This window comes from Callithrix jacchus, chromosome 11, assembly GCF_049354715.1.
Source record: "Callithrix jacchus isolate 240 chromosome 11, calJac240_pri, whole genome shotgun sequence".
In the NCBI taxonomy this organism is placed as follows: domain Eukaryota; kingdom Metazoa; phylum Chordata; class Mammalia; order Primates; family Cebidae; genus Callithrix; species Callithrix jacchus.
This window is the reverse complement of record NC_133512.1, coordinates 16,035,521-16,060,557: the sequence shown is the minus strand read 5'-3', so window position 1 is coordinate 16,060,557 and position 25,037 is coordinate 16,035,521. Positions and strand designations below refer to the sequence as shown.

The 25,037-nt window shown below is 35.4% G+C and overlaps 1 protein-coding gene across 4 annotated transcripts in view; it reads right to left on the bottom strand.

Moving 5' to 3' along the window:
- ABCA13 (ATP binding cassette subfamily A member 13) overlaps positions 1-25,037 on the bottom strand; it is a 446,251-nt gene that overhangs the window by 72,246 nt on the left and 348,968 nt on the right. For all 4 annotated transcript variants that reach the window (XM_035253372.3, XM_078342412.1, XM_035253370.3 and 1 more), the window contains one exon: positions 21,066-21,175. In XM_035253372.3, coding sequence (XP_035109263.3) covers positions 21,066-21,175 — 110 coding nt within the window. The remainder of the gene's footprint in view (positions 1-21,065; positions 21,176-25,037) is intronic.

Genomic DNA, 25,037 nt, shown 5'->3' with positions numbered 1-25,037 from the left:
GGAGGTTGCAGTGAGCCAAGATCGTGCCATTGCACTCCAGCCTGGGTAACAAGAGCAAAACTCTGTCTCAAAAAAAAAAAAATGCAAAAATTAGCTAGGCATGGTGGCAGATGCCTGTAATGCCAGCTCCTTAGAAGGCTGGGGCAGGAGAATCACTAGAACGTGAGAGGTGGAGGCTGCAGTCAGCCAAGATAATGCCACTGCACTCCAACCTGGTGAAAGAGCAAGACTCCATTAAAAGAAAAAAACCCTCAATAAATGAAAAGAAGTTAAATCATACAGAGTATGCTCTTTGACTACAATGGACCGAAATATTAAAAGTCAATACAGAAGCAAACTTTGGGAAATCCCAAATGTGTAGAAATTAAACAACATACTCCTTCATAATCAATGGGTCAAAGAAGAAATAAAAAAGAAAATTAGAAAATATTTTAAAATGAATGAAAATAAAAACACAACATACCAAAACATGGTATTTAGCTAAAAAGGTGCATAAAGAGAAAGATATAGCTGTAATATTTGTATTATTTTTCTAAAGGTAGATGTCAGAACAATAACCTAGGCATTTACATTAAGAAATTAGAAAAAGTAAAGCAAACTAAACCTAAAGTAAACAGAATGAAGAAAATAATAATGATTTGAGCATAAATAAATAAACAGGGAAAAAATTATAATGAAAATAGACTCAAAACGTGATTCTTTAAGATCAATGAACCCTACAAACTCAGTTACATTTACCAACAAAAGGAACAAGAATATTAAAATTACTAAAATAAGAAATAAAACATTTCTACCAATCTTAAATAAATGGAAAATTTTTAAAGTAAATAGTCCAAATATTCATATCCCAAAATCCTAAGAAATTTAGAAAACATGGACAAATTCCTAGAAAGACACAAACTATTGAAAGTAACCAAATGAGAAAAAGAAACTCTAAACAGATCCACAAGTAAAGATGCTGAATTAGCAATAATGATAAAAAAGCATAGAAACAATGCCAAAAACCTTTTCATAAATAAAAGTCCAGTACCCGCTGGTTTCACAGGTTAGTTCTACCACACATTTAAAGATGAATTAACACTAATGCTTCTAGACTGTTTCAAAAAGTAGAAGAGAAAAAAAAATCCCAAATTAATTAAGGTCAGTATCATCCTGATACCACAACCAGATATGACAGAACACTATATAACAGTATTTCTTATAAACAGATGTTTAAAAATCCTTAACAAAATACAAGTAAATTTAATCCAGCCCATAGAAAGAGAAATAGGCACTATGCTCAAGTATAATTGACTCCAGGAATTTAAAGTTGGTTTAATATCTAAAAATCAATCATTTGTTGATTATACCAATTATCTATACCATGGTAATAAAATGCAAAAACCACATATCTCATTAAACACAGAAAAGGAATTTGACAAAGTCCAATACCTTTTTATAATAAAACAGTAAAAGAACTCGAGATAAAAGGAAATTATGCTATGAAAGTATTTATATGGAATTTCCAGGATATTCGAATCCATAAAGATAGAAAGTAGATTAATGGCTGAGGAAGACTGCTGAGGAGGGGGAAGCAATAGGGAATGACTGCTAATTGGCGTAAGGTTTCTTTTCAAATAAATGAAACTGTTCTAAAATTAGATAGTAGAAATTATTGTACAGCTTTATGAATATGGTAAAAATCACTGAACTGTTACATTTAAAAAAGTGTAAATTTCATGCTATGTGACTTATATCTTAGTTAATCATAACAGTACCAGTATTTACAAAAGCTAAACACGCACATGCTCTATGGAAGCAATTTCACTTCTGTGTGTATCAGGATTTGTTCATAACAAATGTCAGTCAATATTAATGAAAATACAACTATTGTAACATGTAACAATATAAATGCATTTCACAAATATGATTTTTAGGGAAAAAAATCACTCACGTAAAAATACAAACTGTATGATCCCATTTATATAAAATTCACAAACAAGTAAAACTGACCTCTGGTAATAAAAGCTAGATAGTGTTTGAGTTAAACGGGGTCACGAAGGGAGTTTCTCAGGGGTCTGCCAAAGGTCTCTCTCCTGATGATAGTTATAAAAGTTTGTCAACTCATATATTTATGATTTATGACTATTATATATCTCATTGTTTAAGTTGATATTTTTTAAATGTTGGTAATCTCCACACATTAATTCATAAGTCATCTAGCACAAATTTTCATGTTTAAAAAGGTTTTAAATAAGTTCTGCTAAAATTTATTTGAATGGTCTCCTACCAACTACTCCCCAATCTTAATGAGCTCTATGACAATTTAAAGACATATAATATAGATTTTAAACATTGTAAAACAGATAAAGATATGGAATACATATTCAAATATTCATTGCATTCCAACCTCTGCACTGGCCAAGGTCCATATTTGTTTTTTGTACTCAATATCTTTCAACTTCAAAACAGGAATTATAGCACTCTGGGAATACAGGGATTCAACAATGGAAAAGGTCTTTCTGCCTTCAAAGCAACACATCACCCAGTTCAATGGAGGCTGCCTAATTTTTAATTACTTAAGTTATATTTTTAAACTAAGGGTGTGACTTCATAATGGAAACAAGCGCAGAACCTTTTTTTTCACTTTCAGAGCAGGGTATCTTCTGCATGCTGTACAATTAAAACATTTGCTTTGCAGTTAGTGGAAATCACCTCGCTCAACTTTTGCACACAGTATATCTATTAATTCTGTAGATTTTATTAAGCATTGATGTCTATCCCTATAGGTAGTTTGGTAGAATGTTTGCAGAGAGGATCCAGGGTGTGCTAAACCACAGTAGAGGTCAGTATTCAGACAGTATTTTAAAGACATGTTAAGTCAAACTGTACTATGATTTCCTATGCTCTATTTTATTAGCTTAAATATCTGCTGCTCTGTGAATAGCTAAATTTCTTTATCTGAATTTTGAGGAAAATAAGAATCTATGAAGACCAACCTGACAACTAAGTTTAAGTGAACAGGACCCATTTTCCATGGTGTCTTATTATAATCCAGAAGCAGTAAGTGGGTACAGCCTTGTGCAGATTTGCATACAAAAGGAGGTCATATGATAATAAAGCTTTTCAGCATGGCAAGAGTTTAATATCTAAACCAGAGCTCATTCTGACTGACCCAGAAGTGAGCTCATCTATACAAATCTTCTAATCTATCTCTGTGAGATGCTAACCAACACCTCCTTAATCAAAATCACTGTCAATCATACTGATATTATTAGAAAATGCTCACATCCATTTTAAAGCTTCCATATATTTGCATTTCAGTTATCTCAACCGAACAGTGAAAGTCATAACTGTAGGCTTTATGCTTCAGCACCACTTGGAAAGGCAAGACATTTTTTAGTGCTGGGTGTGACACAAAAGTGAGCTTCAAGTGGTTTTTATCATGATGCATCCTGACCAGATGTTTCTTCCCCTTTAGTTAATGACATAACAGATTAATAAATTTTGGAAATTAAATAAAACGTTTGAGCACTCTGAGGGGTCTTTACCAAATCAAGAACCTTCTCACTCAGGCATTTAATTTCCTTTATATTATCAGCAGTCTGTAAACTGTGAAAGGAGGTCAATGAGAATGAAGACAGAACAGGTCCTGATCTGATTTGCTTTCCAGTTAGTATTTTAAATTCATTTGCTTCCAAACTGCTGAATTTTCTACTGCCACTGTCCATACTTTATTGCAAGGTTAACCTTCAATTTACCATGCACCCTTTCATCAAGTGACTGGATTCTGAATATCTGATCTGTTTCTGTGTGTTAACAGAAACTTCACATGTTCCTGTCTGTTGGTCTTGTTGGCTCAAGCCATGTGTTTGGACACAAGCCATGTGTTTTCAGGAGAAGGCCCTGAGCCTGTGACCCAAATCAAAGAAACCGAATCTGAAGACAGTTTCAGGGAGCGTACTCTCCATGACAGCCTGACACTGTTTTAGAAAAATCACGATGCTCTCATGCTGCTTTGTTTCTTACATATGAATCAGGAATATGTTTTTACCTTCTCCTTCGAAAGGTAAAGTAAGTTTATTCTCCTGGTTTAAAGGTACACACACACACAACCCACACACACACATACACAAACACTCCTATTTAACCATCTAATACAAGTGAAGTTCTCTCAGGTATTTCAGATTAGTATTTAAACATCAGTACAATTGCAACATAAGAGAACATAGCCATTCATTTAGGGACTTAAGCAATAAGTTTTATTCATTTTCTTCCTTTTGTATTTGGCTAAGGGAGACACCACAAATCTGATTAAATTACATCTTTTCAAAACAGAAAAAATAACACACAATTATATTTTCTCACTCCTGAGATTTTTTTTGTTCTTGCTCAAGAAGAAAATGTTACAAACTTCTGACAAAAATACAGCTCATTAAATTACACATATGCTCTGTGTATAGCAGCTGCCAATATTCCCACTTAATAATTTATTGGAGGAAGAGACTAATGTATCAAAGACATGCTTTTAAGAATGAATGGTGGCTTAGGCTTATCACCTGTTCCACTGTCACTCAGAATTTTCATTTAATGTTTCTTTCATTTGGTGTCTTAATTTATGACACACACAGGTTCAGTTTTAAAAACTATCCAGAAAAATAGAACACATACACACAGGGAAGGGAGTACTACACACACTGGGGTCTACTGGGGGGAAAAGGGGAGGGACAGCGGGGGGGGGGAAGAGGGAGGGATAGCCTGGGGAGAAATGCCAAATGTGGGTAAAGGGGAAGACGGTAGCAAAACACACTGCCATGTGTGTACTTATGCAACTATCTTGCATGATCTGCACATGTACCCCAAAACCTAAAATGCAATTAAAAAAATTTTTTTAAATAAAAAAAGCTATCCAGAAAATAGCAGTTACAGTTTTCTCAGAACTCCTTTACCAAATCTAATTCTTCCACAAAGTCAGTGTTAGTGATCAAGCAAATCACTGGTAAGTTTTATAGAATCTGGGTAGCAAATATGAGAGCCACTAATTCACATAACAGGTGTCTGTAATAGCTTACATAGGTTTGTATTACTTTTCAAATATATGTATATTCAGAAATTTTAAATGCATTATTAATTCCATAATAGATGTTGTCAGGAAGGGTTTGTAAACTTTAGTATTTCAAATTTTTCTAATGTTGGATATATTTAACTTTTTTAATTATATAAGAAATTTTCATATAAAGAAATACCAAAACTTTGCTATTTATAAGAAAGTGACAGATTGATAATGTTAGTACAACTATTCTCTACCTGATTGATATTTTTATTTAAGCAAAGGCAGGTAAACTTACTAAGATTCTTATTTTCCTAAAGGGATATTTAAAAAAAATCTTATGTGAGCACAGGTTATTTTACTATATTATGTATCAAAATATGCTAAGAATAATTATTACTAAAAAAGTAGAAACTACAGCTGTCAGAAAAAGAACTTCATTTTTTTGTTGATAAGCCATTGATAACCAAGAGCCATAGAAGATAATGCCTCAATTTTATAGCATTCTTTAAAGTTGTCAGTGTCTTTCAAAGATTCTAATGTATTTTACCTCAAAAAGTTGATTAAATAAGATTATTATTTTACAAATTTAAGGGGGGACAGAATTCAGGTCCATATATGACAGTTACATTGTCCCAAATCAATCCAAATCAATATGCTAATATAGATCTGAGAGATAAGTTACACAGAACATCTGGCTGTAGGTCCAATTCTCGCTTGTAGAATCAAGCCATGCTGATTTTCCAAAAGAAATAACATTGCTATTGTTTATACTGAGGATTTAATATAGTCCCTGTAAAGAAGTAGGAAACCAAGAATTATATAGAGTTATATTTGTAGAGGAAACCAGAGAAACTAAACACAGACTACAAATCCTCCAAATTATAGGAAGAAAGATGAGGCCATGCAAAACACACACACACACACACACACAAACGCAGTCAAGAAAAGCAACAAAAGCTAGACCATATACAGATATAATTAAACATGATTGGGGTGGCGGGTATTTGAGCTCCCAGTTAAAGACTTATGCGACTTTTCAGGCCTGACCACAGGCCATTACGAAATCTGTACCTGACAGGCCTCATAGGGAAAGCTGTCCTTCCTCTATCAGACTTGGTGCACAGCCAATGCACTGAGGTCTCTGAAAGAAGTCCCAGTCAAGGTCTCAGGCTCCTTTGGCCTGTCATGCTCTTACCCATATCGGCATTTCTAGCCTGGTGACTTCATTCTTATCTCTTTATCTGGGTCTTTCATCATCTCTGCTGAGACCTTGTGATGGGAGAAGTGAGGGAGAACCTTAATGACAGATCTCCCAACACTGACTAGGTACCCAATACTTTTCTACTCTAGCCTTTAACTCTCCCCTTCTTCAGGAAATGTAAATAACCCAAACTGACCTCACAGACTGGCAAGCAATGAATTACTATTTAGAAATCAGAAAGAATATGCTAAAGAACAACTCCTTCTCAGAACCTCCTTACTGTAACACATGTCTACTCATGGAAGGCACACAAACTAAACAAGAAATCTGTGAAGAGAAATGCTGCATGACCGGGAAAAATTCTACCTTTCAATGCCTTTGACACACCTTGACTGTACCTTTTTGTAGCAGATATTTATACCATGGACATGCATGGCATATTTAAAAATATTTAAAATGATCATGCCAAATGCAAATGCTAAAGCAACATTGCAAGGCATATGTGTTTGTGTGTGTGTGTCTGTGTGTGTGTAGACACACAGACATATATATACACATACATACCTATATGTAATTACTATTACTATTACTTTGAAAACTTTCCAGGACATTGGTCTGAGTAAAAATTTCTTGAGTAATACCCCACAAGCACAGGTGACGAAAAGCAAAAACAGATAAATGGGATCACATCAAGTTAAAAACCTTCTGTACAGGAAAAAAATAACCAACAAAGTAAAGAGACAGCCCATCGCATGGGAGAAAATATTTGCAAACTATCCATCTGAAAAGGAATTAAAACCAGAATACATAACAAGTTCAAACAAATCTACAGGAAAAATCTAATAATTTGATTTAAAAGTGGGCAAAAGATCTGAATGGACATTTTGCAAGAGAAGACATACAAATGACAAACAGGTATATGAAAAGGTTCCCAACATCACTGATCATCAGAGAAATGCAAATCAAAACTACAAAAAGATATTATCTCACCCCAGTTAAAATAGCTTTTATCCAAAAGACAGGTAACAAGCAACAAATGCTGGAGAAGAGGGAAAGAAAAGGGAACCTTTATACACCATTAGTAGGAATGTAAATTGGTACAACCACTATGGAGAAAAGTTTGAAATCTCCTCAAAACCAAAAATAGAGCTACCAAAGGACCTAGCAATCAAGAAAGGAAATCAACACATAAAAGGGATATCTGGACTCCCATATTTATTGCAGCATTGTTCACAATAGCTAAGATTTGAAAGTAAACTAGTGTCCATCAGCAGATTAATAGATAAAGAAAATGCAGCACATGTACTCAGTGGAGTACTATTCAGCCATAAAAGAGAATGAAATCTTGTCATTTGCAACAACATGCATGGAACTGGTGGTCATTGTGTTAAGTAAAATAAACCAAGTACAGAAAGCCAAACTTTGTATATTCTCGCTTATTTGTGGGAGCTGAAAATTAAAACGACTGAACTCATGGATACAGAGAATAGAAGAATAGTTACCAGAGGCTGGGGAGGGTAGTGGGTGTTGGGGGTGGGAAGTGGGAATGATTAATGGGTACAAGAACTAGTTGTAAAGCATGAATAAGACCTAGTATTTCATAGCACAACAGGGTAGTCAATAATAACTTAATTATACATTTTAAAATAACTAAGAGTATGCTTACTTAAACCATTAAAATATTAGAATTTTCATCTGCAGTAAAGACCCCTATTGAGATGAGAAAGGCTTTCCTAAGCACTACTCTAGAGTTACAATTAAATTACTCAAGGTAGAGATAAAACCACTTGAATAACTAGAAATCAAAATTTCACTGAACTCATCTATCCCCAATCACAAATGATATCTTAGAATTTAGATGTCAATAATATTAATTGCTCCAATGTGACGTTAAATGAAAATGTAGTATGTGTCTCATTTGTTTGCTTGTTTTTGTAGTTTTGTAGAAAGTATTTATAATTATATTACTTTTAGAATGCATTTTCCCTGTACTAGTTTAGAATTCCTGGTGCAAAAGATGGGACTGGACAATAATACATATGGTGACATTATACTACATGAGAAGTGTTTGGCTCTGCTGGGGCTCTGTGGGGCAGCCCACACACCAGAACACAGCCCACAGGCTGAGCCTGTCACATGTCCCTCACTGCTGCACTGCAAAAGGTTTTTGAGTTCCCAAGTTTATTCAGCCAGGTTTGATGCAGAGAAAAGCTAAAACAGGTATCATAGTTACCTGCACAGAAGTGACAAGGGAAAGATGGTGAGTGTATATCAATATGTAAAAAGAGGGAAAGGGCAATGCCTTCTCACATCCCAGTGGACATGGATTTCTATGCGGTGCACACATAACCATCTTAACTGTTTTATAAAAGAGGAGGAAGACAGGTAAAGAAGGAGAGATAGAATAGAGGGAAAAAGAAGGACAAGGAAGAAATGAAAAAAAGAGAAATAATATTTTTCAATTGGCCTCTATTAGTCTTATCTGTAAAAATATTAAAAACAGTTGGTGCACACTGATAATGTGGGAGGTGGCACAGCATGGATGATCTGTGCCAAGGTCTATAAATTAGATGGATGGATGGATGGATGGATGGATGGATGGATGGATGGATGGATGGATGGACAGATTAAAGATATATGAGTGAGAGAGAGAGAGAGAGAGAGAGAGAGAGAGAGAGAGAGAGAGAGAGAGATTCACAGTATGTTTTAGCCAGTGGCATCATCCACTGAAAAAAGAATACACAATAACACATACGTACACACACACACTTAAATTAGGAGATTTGCTATTCAAAGCTAAAAGAAACCCATTTAATACAGAGTGATCATCTACGTGGGGCCCACTGAAGTCAACGCTTGTGGCTAAATACAGATGCTTTCTGCTGGTTTGCACATTCTGCCGTATCTTAGACGTAGCATGGAACAGGCAGAATTTTCTTTCACAGAATAAGACTTTCTTCAGCTGGGAGATACTTTGTTCCAGTAAAGGAAAATTCAAATGAGACTAAAACTATGTAATAGAGAAATGACTCTGTACATCCTGGCATAGAGAAAACCAGTAGAACATAAGGTAGGCATTAATGTAAAGACAGTACAGCAGTTCTGAAAACATTTTGATATGATGATATAAACTGAAAAACTGGATGAAACTAATAAAATATATATATTTCATTATATATGAGCACTAACAATATGAGCATTTTTGTGTATATGTGCATGTAAGCATTGTAAGCATGTGTACATGCAGACAGATGACTGATCCATACATACATAGAGGTATAGTTAGACAGTTTTTGTAAACTGGGGTATGCAAGAATAAAAATCACTTTGATGTAAAATTGAACAGGATTTTCTTCCATTGTTTTCCTAGATCTATTATTCTTAAATTTTCATTTAATTACAAATGGGAGAAAATTAAGTTGTGAACTAGTTGCTAGTCGGTGGATTTATGATTAAAACTACTCCAATTTGTGATTCGTATTAGTCTAAAAAAAGATAAAACCTTTAAAAGCAATAAATGAGTCCCATGTCTTTTTGAATATATGGGTAGTGTATTGGTTTATGTGATGCACAGTAATTTGTACATAAACTTTTAAGTGTTATATACATAATACTTAGATGATGATGGCATAGCACTTCATAGTTACTGCTCACATGAATTCTATGATGAGGTCACTTAAGAAACAGGAAAACCAAAGGAAAAAACAGCTTATCCCAGTTGCATACATTAAAATGGAGCAAACCCAAAAAATGCTAGTTGGAAATGTGAAGAGAAAGGCTTTTGTCTTAAGAGTTTACATCCTGTTTATTATTTAATTACCTGATATTCCAACACATGATCATAGCACTAGATTTGGAAAGTACAGAAAGGATTAAGGAAAAAAGTAAAACTTGCCTGTAATTCTCTATTTAGATTAACAACTATTGACCTATTCATGCATTTTGATTCATTATGCTCTTTCATTTTGCTATATTCTGTTTATAAATTTGCTACCAAGAAGTTAGTCTTTGGTCTAATTGAGCACTGGCAAATTGAACTTTCAGCAACAATGAAAATATTCTGTATCAGTGCCTTCTGAACAGAAAGTTCTTCTACTGTTGAATGTTGCTAGTGGCTGCTGAGAAACAAGTTATAATTTGATTTGATTTTAATGTATTTACATTTAATTTTAAACGCTACAAGTGGCTAGTGGCTATTATTGTGAACAGGTGCAGGTGTACTTCTTACTTCATGGTGGTCTGTCATCTTGTTTCTTCGAAGGGTTTGTTTTTGGAATTCTTGGTTTCAACACAAAATGCCTAAGTATGAATGTCTTATTTACTATGCTCAGTAAATGTAATGTTTCTTCATTTGAAGGAACCAACTGTTCTAACACTAGACAATCCTTACCTATTATGTCTTTAAATGGTGCCTCTCTCCCATTGCTCTATTCTCTCGTTCAGAAATCTAATTAGATCAGATTAGAAATCTAATCATGTTAGACCTCTCTCTATCCTCCATATTTTACATATTTTCACATTTTTATTAGCAGTATATTATTTGCTTTTAACCCAACCATGTTTTTCTTTTTAATAGCCATAGTTTTTATTATATTACTTTTTTTCAAATCGATTCTCATAATATCATGGTACTTCTTACATTATCTTTGTGATTGCAGTTTCCTTATGTTACACTCTTGGTGTGCCAATTCTCCTTTTTGTTATAGCCATTAATTTATATCTATAGTAAATAGTTGTCTTGTGTGTTTTGTAATGTTTGGTTAGGTACTCCAGTTTAATGGGGACCTTTAAAAAATGAAAACTGAGCTGTGAGAGCATTCTTGCAAAGATTTGTGTTTTCTTCTTAAAGGTGCCCATGGGTACCATTAAACTGGGGCCAATTTTTATGTTATATTCCTGGGTAGGGGGAGTTGTCATTCCCAGAACTCAAGTTTAAGCTCCCACACTTCTAGGAGTTTAAGTTCTAGGGTATAAGCTCAGAGTTTCAAAATTCCAGGGGAGATTTTTTTTTTCTTTTCACCTTTAATCCTAGACAGAAATCAATGTTTTCCTATCATCTTTCTATGCCAACGGAAGGACTTTTCTTGATCCTACCCCTTCAGTAAGGATGTAGCCCTTCAATGATCCCAGCTTTATACAGAGTTTCAGTTCAATGCTCTCCTTGTGCAGAGCTGCAGTCATAGTTCTTGTACCACAGGGACATTAAAACCTATGCCTCCAAATCAGAAATCCACATATGCTTTGCCTCTTTCTTAGGTGGCCACACAAGCAATTACTCTGGAACGAAAGTGGGAAAGTTCTGTTTTTCCTCTGCTCTCACACCATCACAATAAACACAAGATTTCTGTAACCAAATATGTGGGGATTTCTCCACACCACCAATTAAGCAATCAATTCTGCAGCAGACACCAGCTGAGTGTTCTCTCGTTCAGTTCTATTCCGACCCTACCTGCCTGAAGACAGCATCAGATCCCACAAGTTGAGAGCTCAGTTCCCAAGACTGCCTTTTTTCAGGCACCAGTCACAAGTCTCAGGTTGTTTCACCTGAGCTTCTGACCTTCTAGGGTCAGCCAGGAATCCAATGACCCTTTCATTGGGTTTGACTAACTTGCTAGAATGACTCACAAAACTCAGGGAAACACTTACTTGCATTTACCAGTTTATTACAAAGACTATTATATAGGATAGACACGAAAAGGTGTATAAGGCAAAGCATGTGGGAAGGGGTATGGAGCTTTCATCCCTCTCTGGAAACCACCCTTCAGAAACCACCATGTGTTCAGCTATCCAGAAACTGCCTGAACCCAGTCTTTGGGGGATTTTACAGAAACTTCATTACATAGGCATGGTTGAATAAATCGTTGGCCATTTGTGATCAACTTAACCTTCAGCCCCTCATTCTCCCCTGAGACCGACAGGTGCAGCTAAAAGTCCTAACCTTCTAATCCTTTTTTGGTCTTGCTGGTGACCAGCCCCATCCTGAAGCAACCTAGAGGCTGCCAGCCCTGTTATTCATTAGCATAAAAAATACATCAATTTGGAGATTCCAAGAATTTTAAGAGTTGTAGGCTTGAAAATGGGTCTACGACAGAGATATATATTACACAGTATCACCTCAGGTTTGTTGGTTTCTTCTTTTATGGCATCTGGACATTTCCTTTCTTTCTTGTGGCCTCAGATGGGTACTCATATAATAGTTTCAGACAATTCTTATCTAGTAATGGGGTACTCATACAATAGTTTTAGACAATTCTTATCTAGTAACGGGGTACTCATATAATAGTTTTAGACAATTCTTATCTAGTAATGGGGTACTCATATAATAGTTTTAGACAATTCTTACCTAGTAATGAGAGCATTTTTAAGTTATCCTAATCTTCCATTTTACTCTATTGAATATTATTTTAAATGATTTTGCAGCAACATTTTGTAATTAATGTAATTGTTAAATATATAGGAACAACATCTTCTCAATTATTTATTAGAATAAAAATATATGCCTGCTCTGGTATCTGTCAACTTTTATTTAATATACATATATTTATATATATAATTATGATATCTATAACATATTTACATACATGCTATTATATATACATATATTTATATATATAATTATGATATATATAACATATTTACATAAATGCTATTATATATACATATATTTATACATTTTCCTTCTCCTTTTTTTATATTTTATGTTATCATTGATTATGACTATTTTGCGGGTTTTCTCTAATAGTCAAGGGGTGGTAGGAAGTGGGTGTGATTTAGAATTTCAAAAACTTGGATTCAAAGCTCCATTAATTTCTAGAAGTTTGACTTTTAGCAAGCCACTAAATTTTTCCGAATCTTAAATTCTTGTCAGCAAAATTAGTATAACAACCTCTGTGCTATTATAATTATCAAATAAGATGAAAAACGTAAAGCCCTAACTTAATACTTGGTGAAAAAGAGAGACACGGGAAATTAATGATGTTAACATTTATGGTGCTCAGGAGCCACAAATTTCAATAACTTCTGGACGTAATAGTCCAAACAAACACTTGATGGTGTCCGTCAATAAGGCGACAAGTAATGGTGGCAACTGTGACAAAATGGGAAGTATATGTCCTGACCTATGCCAATTCAAATCCAAAATTTTAACACTGTGCTGGCCAAATAAAAATGCATGCAATTTCTGGCCTGTGGTCCATTTCTGACAACCATCAACATATCAGGAGAACATGACATGCTCTGAACCAAACTATAGTGGCCAATTTTGAAATGTATTTAGACAGGTATTACTCTCAAGTTTGAAGATGTGTATTCATGGAAATTAATAAATTACACAGGAAAGTAAAAGAGCACTGTTTTAAATAATATAACCTCAAAGAAGAGACAAAAATACCTTAATATAATGAATGAATGAGTAGATGTGTTTCAGTTACATAGCAATAAGCTATGGGCTTCACAGGCAGGAAGGTACATTTCAACTCTCTAAGCAGTGAAAAATTCCATTATGCTTCTAATTACCTATTTAATTCTTTGAATACCAATGTACAATTAACATTACAAAAAATCAAGGTTAAAATATAATTAATGCAAGTGTGATTCAGTTATAATTAAACTAATTACACAGATATGTAGTATAATAAGCAACTTGCAGACTATTATTTGGATGTAAATTTATTCTTCTTTTCAAGAGAAGTTATTTGAATTTCATTTTCCAATTATTTTACAAATGATGAAATAGAATTATAAAGGAGAGAGTCAATCTTCTAGGGATGAAGAAATAAACCTAATCTTGCTTTAAAAGTTACAATTCTTTTGTCTATATGTAAATAGAGAAGTTAGAATTTTTTTTTCAAAACCCACCTCCAAATTCAACAAAAATATCTTACTTCTTACTTCTATGACTACAGGGAAAACCCAACAAAACACTTGAGAGAGATTCCATCCCATACAGCATGATTTCCTTTCAGAATCAGTAGTAAAACAACTCGCTTTACATATATCAACTTCAAACACTTGCTCAACTAATAAATTTCCTCTACTTCCTGTTCTCAAACATAATTAGCTCTTAATATTGAGTTTTCATCTGTTAACATCGATTAACCAAAGTAAAGCTGCATTATCTGCCCACAGACAGAATAGATATAACATGTAGTATTTGGAGCAAGATAGATATGATTTCAGGTCTGCAACTTTCTTTATATAAGTTAGGACAAAAAATATTTCTTAAATGACAACAGCATGTCTGTTCTGCACAAGATGAATTTTATATAGTATAGCATTGAAGCTTCATTTAAACATTTGAGTTATTATTTCTAGTATATGGATGAAGAAATGACTAGAGGAGAATAAGGGAAGAACCCAAAGAGGAAATCCTAAGATGTAAAAGATATAACTAAGCACAAAGTAACACTAGTGATATATTCTAATTCTATCAGAGTAAAGTCAGAATGATACAAGGAAACAAATGCATGAAAACCTAATCTGTCACTTTCTGAGGACAGCTGAAAACCAGTTGATTATCCTGAAAGCTGGGTATCTAAAAGAAAAGAATTAAGCATTTTAACTGTATCTTTTCCTGTATGAACTGTACCTCTGAGTAGCCAAATGAAAGATGGTTAAAGCATCTCTGTACAAAATTATCCTAACTAGTAAATGAAAACAGAAAGACTAGGTTAAAATGTCACCATTTTGCAATGGATATATTCATCCAAGCATTAACCATCAAAACTGCTAACATCAAAAAAAAAAAAAAAGACTAAAGATGAGTTGTTACATGCTGCTTTTTTAGTTTTATTTTTAAATTTTTATCTGTTTATTTACTTATTTTGACACAAGGTTATGAGATTGGCTATTTTTTGTATTTTTGGTAGAACAGAGTATTGCACTGTTTCTCAGGCTGGTCTAAAACTCTGGGCTTATGTGATTCACCTGCCATGGCCTCCCAAAGTTCGAGGATTACAGGCACAACCCACCTCACCTGGTCCAGAAATTATGTGCCTCTTGATGAAGAGAGAACATCATCTCCTGTTTAGTCGTGCAAAGGATTGAACCTAAGCCTAACGAAACCTCTAAATAAAGGCAATTGCAAGAACTAGAACAAATGAGCATGTTAAATTCCATCCTCAGTATGCAGTCAGCAGTTTGTAGGCAACCCTACAAATGCAACAGTCCAGGTTCTTTGATAGAGTTTGTAAAGAAATGAAAAAAGTTGAGAAAGGACCTGTGAATTGACTAATTTAAAGGCCATATCAACTATCTTACAAATGAGCAAGAATAAACTATGGTGTCTAGGAATACACTCTTTAGTAACGAATTTATAAAAAATCATTCAGCTGAAAGAGGTTGTGTTTGGAACTGAATACATAGAATGACTTATAAGTTAGTTGCCAAAGTTCTATTTCTTGTCCTAAGTTTTGTTTACAAGTTTGCCTTACAATAATACATTAAGTTCTACGAAAAACAAAAACAAAAAAGATGCAAATAGGAGTCACCCTCAACAGGGATATGATTAGATGGAATTTATGGGGTGCTGGTCTTGTTTTGTTTCTTGAGGTAGGTATTGATTATATAACTAGATTCACTTTATGAAAAGTTACTGGATGTTCCTTTTTGTATTTAAATTAAACTTCAGAAAAGTCTTTGAAAAGATCTTGTAAAAATATTGAAGCAAGAAACAAGATAGGTTGGGTGTGGTGGCTCAGGCCTGTAATCCCAGCACTTTGGGAGGCTGAAGTGGGTGGATTACCTGAGGTCAGGAGTTCGAGACCAGACTGGCCAATATGGTAAAACTCTGTCTCTACTAAAAGTACAAAACTTATCCAGGCATGGTGGCATGCGCCTGTAATCCAAGCTACTCAGGAGGCTGAGGCAGAAGAATCACTTGAACCTGGGAGGTGGAGGTTGCAATGGGGTAAGATCAGGCCACTGCACTCCAGCCTGGGAGAGAGCGAGTGACTCTGTCTCAAAAAATACAACAAAGAAAAAGAAAATAATGAGTATCTCAAAAAAGGCTTCTAAAGTTTTGAGAAAAATACTATATTAAAATCATATATGTCATTTAGAGAATAACAACAATAATGTCACTTATTACATTTTTAGGATCGAGGTAAAGCTGTAGAAAAATGCATATTGATAGTCCTCATAATTTGATTATTTATTATAAGATGAAAAATGCAAAAGTCACTTAAATCAAAAAGTTAGAAATGAAACAACAAAACTAGATTGAGAAAAGCATGGTGGGATATTAAAAAGAATGACAAAATTTGATAAATTTGAAAACTAAAAATAATATGAATTTCTATATAAATTCAATATTTCATCCTTTTAAAAATAAAAGTTAGAGTCTGGAAAATGTAATTGTATAGAAATAAAACACAAACATATAGATAAGGTACAGAAAGGACATATAAATTGTAGGAGAATCATAGTTATAACCCTATGTCAGTAATTTGCAATTTTAAATTAATGAGTTTTTAAGAAAACATAAATTGTCAACATGAGAAAAATTTAGAAGAGTAGTTAATAGCAAAAATTGAAAATGAAGTTTTCAACAAATTAATTTTTCTTATGAATAATAAATACAAAATCTATACAGACTATTAGCATGTGAAATTTAACAATAACTATTAAAAATCTAACAAAAATAAAATTTATCAGAGAAAGCTATGGATAATCAAAAATCTCTTATTTATAACAAATAGGTCAAAAGAAAAAGAACTATAAAGGAGTCACCAGGCAAAGGTAAACTCTAAAAAGAAATCAAAAATATAATACAGGATATGGAAGGAAAAATCTCCAGTGTAATAGATAGCATACATTTTGAAAAAAATCACAACTTCTGGAAATCAAGACACATTTAGACAAATGCAAATGCACTGGAAAGTTTCAGCAATAGAACTGGACAAGCAGAAGAAAGAACTTCAGAGCTCAAAGACAAGGCTTTTTAATTAACCCAATTTATCAAAGACAAAGAAAAAAGAATTTTTAAAAAATGAACAAAGCCTCCAAGAAGATTGGGATTATGCTAAGCATCCAAACCTAAGAATAATTACTATTCCTGAGGAGGAAGGGAAATCTACAAGTCTGGAAAACATATTTGAGGAAATAATCAAGAGAAATTCCCTGGCCTTGCCAGAGATCTAGACATTAAAATACAAGAAGCTCATAGAACACCTTTGAAATTCATTGATAAAAGATCATCACCTAGATTTTAAGGAACTGTCAAAACCATACAAATAAGCACACAATCATCAGGTTATCTAAAGTCAAGATGAAGGAAAGACTCTTAAGAGCTATGAAGCAAAAGCGTCAGGTAACCTGTAAAGGAAAAGCTACCAGAAAAACAGCAGATTTCTCAGAAGAAATCCTACATGCTAGAAGGGATCGGGTCCTATATTTAACCTCCTTAAACTAAACAATTATCAGAATTTTGTGCCCAGCAAAACTAAGCTTCACGAATGAAGGAAAGATACAGTCTTTTCCAGACAAACAAATGCTGAGATAATTCCACTACCAACCCAGCACTACAAGAATTGCTAAAACAAATTCTAAATTTCAAAAGAAATCCTTAAAATACGCTAAAATAAAACCTCTTTAAAGCATAAATCTCACAGGACCTATGTAACAATAACACAAGGAATAAAAGGTATTCAGGCAACAAATAGTATGATGATTAGAATAATACCTCACATCTGAATACTAACATTGAATGTAAATGGTTTAAATGCTCCACTTAAAACATACAGAATGGGCCGGGTGAGGTGGCTCAAGCCTGTAATCCCAGCACTTTGGAAGGCCGAGGTGGGTGGATCACGAAGTTAAGAGATCGAGACCATACTGGTCAACATGGTGAAACCCCTTCTCTACTAAAAATATAAAAAATTAGCTGGGCATGGGGGCACGTGCCTGTAATCCCAGCTACTCAGGAAGCTGAGGCAGGAGAATTGCCTGAACCCAGGAGGCGGAGGTTGTGGTGAGCCGAGATCGCACCATTGCACTCCAGACTGGGTAATAAGAGCAAAACTACATCTCAAAAAAAAAAAAAGTACAGAATGGATGGCATAATGGATCAAAGATCTAAATCTAAAACCTGAAACCATAATAATTCTAGAAGATAACATCAGAAAAACCCTCCAAAACGCTGACTTAGGCAAAGACTTCGTGACCAAGAACCCAAAAGCAAATGCAACAAAACAAAGATAAATATAAGTGACTTAATTAAACTAAAAAGCTTTTGCACAGTCACATAAACAGTCAGCAGCATTAAGAGACAACCCACAGAGTGCGAGAAAAACCTTCAAAATATATACATCTGACAAAAATCTAATATCCAGAATCTACAAAGAACTCAAAGAAATCAGCAAAAAAAACAAACAATACTATCAAAAAGTGGGCTGAGGACGTGAATAGACAACTATCAAAAGAAGATATACAAATGACTAAAAGGCATATGGAAAAATGCTTAACATCACTAATGATCAGGGAAATGTAAATCAAAACCACAATGTGATACAATTTCACTCCAGCAAGAATGGCCATAATAAAAAAAAAATCAAAATAATAGAGGTTGGCATGGATGTGGTAAAAAGGGAACACTTCTACACTGTTGGTGGAGATGCAAGCTAGTACAACCACCATAGAAAACAGTGTGGAGATTCCCTAAAGTACTAAAAGTAGATTTACTGTTTGATCCAGCAATCCCACTACTGGGTATCTACCCAGAGGGGGAAAAAAGTCATTACGTGAAAATGATACTAACACATACATATTTATAGCAGCATAATTTGTAACTGCAAAAATATGGAACCAGCACCAAATGCCCATCAATCAACAAGTAGATAAAGAAAATGTGATATGTATGTATGTATATGTTTGTGTGTGTGTGTGTGTGTGTGTGTGTGTCTATATATATGGAATGCTACTGAGCCATAAAAAAGAACTAAATAAATAATGGCATTCAAAGCATCCTGGATGGAATTGGAGACTATTATTCTAAGTGAAGCAACTTGGGAATAGAAAACCAAACGTTCTTATGTTCTCATTCATAATTGGGTATTAAGTTATGAGGCTGCAAAGGCATGAGAATGATACAATGAATTGAAAGAATGATACAATGAAATTTGGGGTCTTGGGGAGTAAGGGCGGGAGGGGAGTGAGGGATAAAAGACTACACATTGTGTACTGTGTACACTGCTTGGGTGATAGGTACACCAAAATCTCAGAAATCACCACTAAAGAACTTTTTCATGTAATCAAACACCACCTGTTCCCCAAAAACCTATTGAAATCAAAAATAAATTTTAAAATAGAAACATTATTGTAGAGAAAGTATAGAAAAATGTTTCATTAATTATTGATAAGAGCATTCTCATCTAATAGAATATAAAGATTAATTAAAATACTTTTACAAATGAATTGTTTTAGCAAGTGATTGTAAAAAAAAAATTGTCAAATGTTAGTTCTTTCCAAATTAATTTATAAATGCAACATAGAGTCAATTAAAATTCCAGTGGGAAAACGTAGACCCGATGCTTTATATTTCTTTCTCTACATCCAGAAAACAGTGTTTAATCGATTTTTATTTGCCATATTCCTTGCTACACAACTAGTGTCGAGAACATATAACCACTCTTAAAACTTAATATCTCTGTGGATCAGAAACGGAACAGAAAGCTAGAGGTCGGGTCTCAACCTGTTGGCTGCTGGGTGCTGGGTTTAAATTCATAGACAGCTGTGAATTTGACTACCTGTCAAGTTACAGTGAGTTTTCTATAGTGGGAAAAGGAAAGATAGGTGCCTGGGGTCTTGTACCACAGTACTGAAACAGAATGGGATACAGGACATCCATATTAGGAGGCACAGCACAGGAGTGATGTATGGAGAAATAATCACCAGAAACTGCTGTAAAATTAAAGGCCTAAGATTTTAGTTTGTGATATTGAGCCCAGTTTGCTGTTAGGATAAAACTTGCTAGCACACAAATCAAAGAGCAAATGGAGCCTAGAGAGGTTTAGAGGAGGAAATTTCTTCTTGCAGTAGAGAGAAAAATCATTAACATTAGTCGTGATCAGAACAGGGAAAAGGGGAAGACACGCTACCACACAGGGCAGAAAGGGGCATGAAGGCACCATGCCCTTAATCTTCCCAATCAAGCACACAGTTTAGAAGGATCAGGTGCCCTGTGAAACGGGAGTAAAAGGGACCAGGTCAGAGTGACATACAGGAGTGCATGAGTACACATTACCCACAGAGCCTGTAGGGGTTATCTGGCCTCAGGCAGCCTCTGAGTGTGCAGGGTACACAGGGACCTCACATATGTTACAGCAAGGGGAATACATGTCTTCCCCACTCTCCTAGAGTCTGCTCTCCTGGTTTTTAATGTGTTCACTGCTCCCACCCTGAAGGAGTCATGACCACCTGAAAGAGGAAGTCTGGGTGACAAAAAGAGGGAAACCATCTGGCCACTTAAGCTGGTGGGAACATTTAAAGCTTCATCCAGAGGAGAATAAAGAAGAACCACCTGATGGCCATTTCCTGCTCCCCTGAGTTCTATCTGCAGAGAGGAGCAGGGTATCTGCAGTCCATTCTGATACCTCCCAGGGAGGTTGGCCTTTAGCTGCATTGAGATAAGACCTCCATGACCCTCTACTCCAGCTGGAAGTACTGAGCTCAGTTCATTCATATTTGGAAACTTCCTCCCTTCAGAGAAGTGATAATCGGAAGGTAAATTTGCAGAAAAATCATGTTTTCAAATTTTATTCCACAGGACTGAGGGAATGCTGGGAGTTCTCTGGGCTCATTGTCTCTTCAGAAAAAGTGATGAAATCTGGATCTTACCCCATGGGAGTCCTGAGGAAGGCATGTCCTGAAGTTGGAGAAATTTCACCACTCAGGATTTTGAAAGTTGTGCTCTTCCCAGCTCCATTCACCCCTAGAAGTCCAAAGCACTAAGAGGAAATAAAGTTAGGTAAAGCACATTCAATCAAACAAGCTAAATAAATAGAACAAGTTAAATAATCAAAATTATATTAGAAACAGCACTTGCTTTTAGCCAGCTTTGAGTTGAGTTTGTTGGTTCGTGCTATTTGTGGAGTTTTAAAATCATAATATTGTTTAAAACAATGTATAGATTGCAAAGTCCTCTCCAAACCATGACGACACTTGAGTGGTATAAGAATTTCAGTGGCTGGGTGCAGTGGCTCACACCTATAATCCCAGCACTTTGGGAGGCTGAGGTGGGTGGATCACGAGGTCAAGAGATCGAGACCATTGTGATCAACATGGTGAAACCCCATCTCTACTAAAAATACAAAAACTAGCTGGGCATGGTGGCACACGCCTGTAGTCCCAGCTACTCTGGAGGCTGAGGCAGAAGTATTGCTTGAACCCAGGAGGTACAGGTTGCCGTGAGCCGAGATCACGACATTGCATTCCAGCCTGGGTAACAAGAGCGAAAGTCCATCTCAAAAAAAAAAAAAGAATTTCAGTAGTAATTTACAGACAATAAATTCATGTGTGGAAAACTCAAGAGGATAAGAAGTAAATGCCAACTACCCCAAATTATGCAGACATAATACAATATTCTTTGGAAGTCACGTTGTCATAATTATTTTCTCCTAATTTCATTTTTGTATATTTTAAAGTATTCTTTTCACAGATTCCATCTTCTAATGTATATGCATATGTATGTGTGTACACATGCGTGTGTGTTTGTGCAATGCTCACACCTTCTTTATACACCGTCTGTTTCCATTGAAGAGGCTGTAAAATTCCTGTGACTTCACTCCTAACTCAGAATCTAGGCTAATCCTGATATTAATTAAAAGATAACCTCTCGTTCTATATTCTGACATTGAGCATGGAGTCAATTCAGTTATTGATCCAAACTCACCTTAAAAGCCGATGTGAAAAATGGCCTTCTTGCTGTCTTTTCTACACTCTGTCTCTATCATGTGCCTCAGAATACACAGTGCCTGAGAGTCCACCTTGGTGACTGTGTCTCTCTGGTTTTGTCAGTCTCCTTCCAAGACTTCTGATGGCTAGTTGCTGCAATCTATGGATATAAACTGGCTTCCTGGCTTCTCAAAGCTTGGAAAGTGACTGCTTCTGTATTTTCTGCCACCAAGCCCTACCTAACCATCACATAATCCTGTTTTGGACCTCTGGATTTCACCACGCCCCTGAGTTGCCACCTGCTTCAATTACCATTTCCCCCCACTTCTCTGCATCTTTCCCACTATCTGCAGTATGAGTCCATCTCGATCCAGGCCTATCCTGTCCATGTCCCAGGGTGCACCACCATCAGCCTATCCAAATTATACCTATGCTTTAAGGCTTAGCTATAAACCCACATTTTCATAAAGCTCTCCCCACATACCCTGTCCTCCTACCTTTTCTTCTCTCCCTACCCAGCCACCCTCTCTGGACTTACAGCACTGAAGACAATACCACTCATGAAACTTCCAGTTCTTTTGAGAAAGTACTTCAATATATACAAAAATGAAATTGAGAGGATAATAATTATTATGATGATGTGACTTCCAAAGAATATATTATTTTATCATTGTCCCTGCCTTGGGAGAATGCTTATGCTCCCATGTAACATAGTATATGCTTATGATATTTTGTTTCCTGATCATTAATTTCTAAATGGAGAAGGACATACAGTCAATAAGAGTTCAGGCTATGATGAACCACACACACAATGGTCATCTTACAAGATGACAATACCATATTTTAACTGTACCTTGTCTATGTTTGGATACACAAATACTTGCCTTATGTTACAACTGACTACAGTATTCAGCACATGCTGTATAGACCTGTAGCCTAGGAGGAATGGGCTGTACCAGACAGCCTAGTGTGTTGTAGGCTATACCATGTAGCTTTGTGAAAGTATGTTATATAATGAAATCACCCAATGACACATTTCTCAGAACATATCCCCATTGTTAAGCAATGCAGGACTGACTGTATCCTGGTCATTTATGTATTTTCCACAGACTCGTGAATAACACTCTCCATCTAGGTAATTAAACTGTAACACTTATAAGAGCTTAAGAGAATAAAATCCAACTTTAAATGGCATCTTGGATCATTTAACATACCTGGAGCATCATTCTTATCAATGATTTATAAGTTTCTCTCTTAGCCCTGCTGGGACTCAGAAAACAATATCCCAACGTGAAGGCCTCAAAGGCAGCCTCCGAATCCAAAGTTTCTCCTCTGACCTTCTCCTGCCCTGATGTATCCGGCCCCTCTTCCTCCCCTGAGGCTGGTCATAGAAACTAGAACCTCTTTTCCCCAAAGCCAGCCATAAAACCTAAAAATGTTACCCTAACTTCTCCTCCCTTACATATTTTTCACCACAAAAACTAGCCCTAAAGAAGTTATCTGACTTACCTTGTTTGACTGTAGGTTATAAGACAGACCTGTATTCCAGAGAGGGTCCTGCCCCACACCCGGAAGGAATAAACAGAAAACCAAACACCGCATGTTCTCACTTATAAGTGGGAGCTGAACAATGAGAACACATGGGCACAGGGCAGGGAACACCACACACTGGGGCCTGGTGGGGGTACAGGGGGGAGGGAGAGCATCAGGATAAATAGCTAATGTATGTGGGGCTTAATACCTAGGTAATGGGTTGAGAGGTGCAGCAAAAACCATCATGGCACATGTTTACAGCTATGTAACCAACCTGTGCATCCTGGACATGTATCCCAGGACTTAAAATAAAATTTTTAAAAATTAATAAAAATAAAACATCATAAACACATAGATAATAACTCCAAATTTTAAAAAATCTAAACACAGAGGACTTGCTGGGCTTCCCACTGAGACTAACAGCTTTAATTGAGTCATACCCTTTTTGTCCGACCGTATTTCTACATGACTGTCCATACTTGGTTGAATGTAAACATAAAATTAGATGGTTTCCCCGTATCTTTGGGTCTTCATTCTGAAGGCTCTCATAGCATGTAAAACTATAATCAAATAAATTCATATGCCTTTTTCCTGGTAATCTGCCCTTTGTCCATTGATTTTCAGTGAACCTTGTCCCCTACTCTTGTTTGCTTTAAACTACTATGAAGAGGAACTGGGAAAACTAAAATAATTATGATTTTTAAAGAAAGGGTTAAAAAAAATAATTCAATAAGATGGGTAAGATTGCGTAGCCAGTCTTAGAGCAGAAGCTAACAACCACCAAAAAAAAAAAAAAATTCCTTTCTTAACATTTTGTCCTAATATACCAGAAATCATAGTTCAAAGAGTAAGAATATGCCTGCATTACTTCAGATTGGTCTCTCAGCTTCTCTTTACCTCAGAATAGTCATATCTGAAAGGGCTACTGTCAGATCACATGTAGAACATAGATACCAATCAGATAACAATATAGCCTGTTTTGAATTTTTCAGGAGCTGGGAACAATATGAATGCAAGGTGCTCTTATATTTTTAACAGTTAATTAAAGGCAATTATTTCCAGAACTGATTTCCCTTTACACATTAAGCACAAATCAGAACAATTTATATGGCTTCTGTCAGTTCTAATTAAACATTATAACTAGAATTAATGTCTTATCTGTGGGGAAAAAAAAACTTCCAAAGCTATTGCTAGGGTAAATGAGTGTTCTCTACCTTTTCAGAGTAGCATTTTGCCAGATTGGTTTAATTGGACTTTAGAGTATTGATGTCCCAGTAAGAGATAGAAGTGGTTTTTTAAATTAGATTCACAAAATATTTGCTCAACAAAAAGTTTTCCCATAGCCCAAGTCATAATTAAAACTATGCAATCACATGAACATTT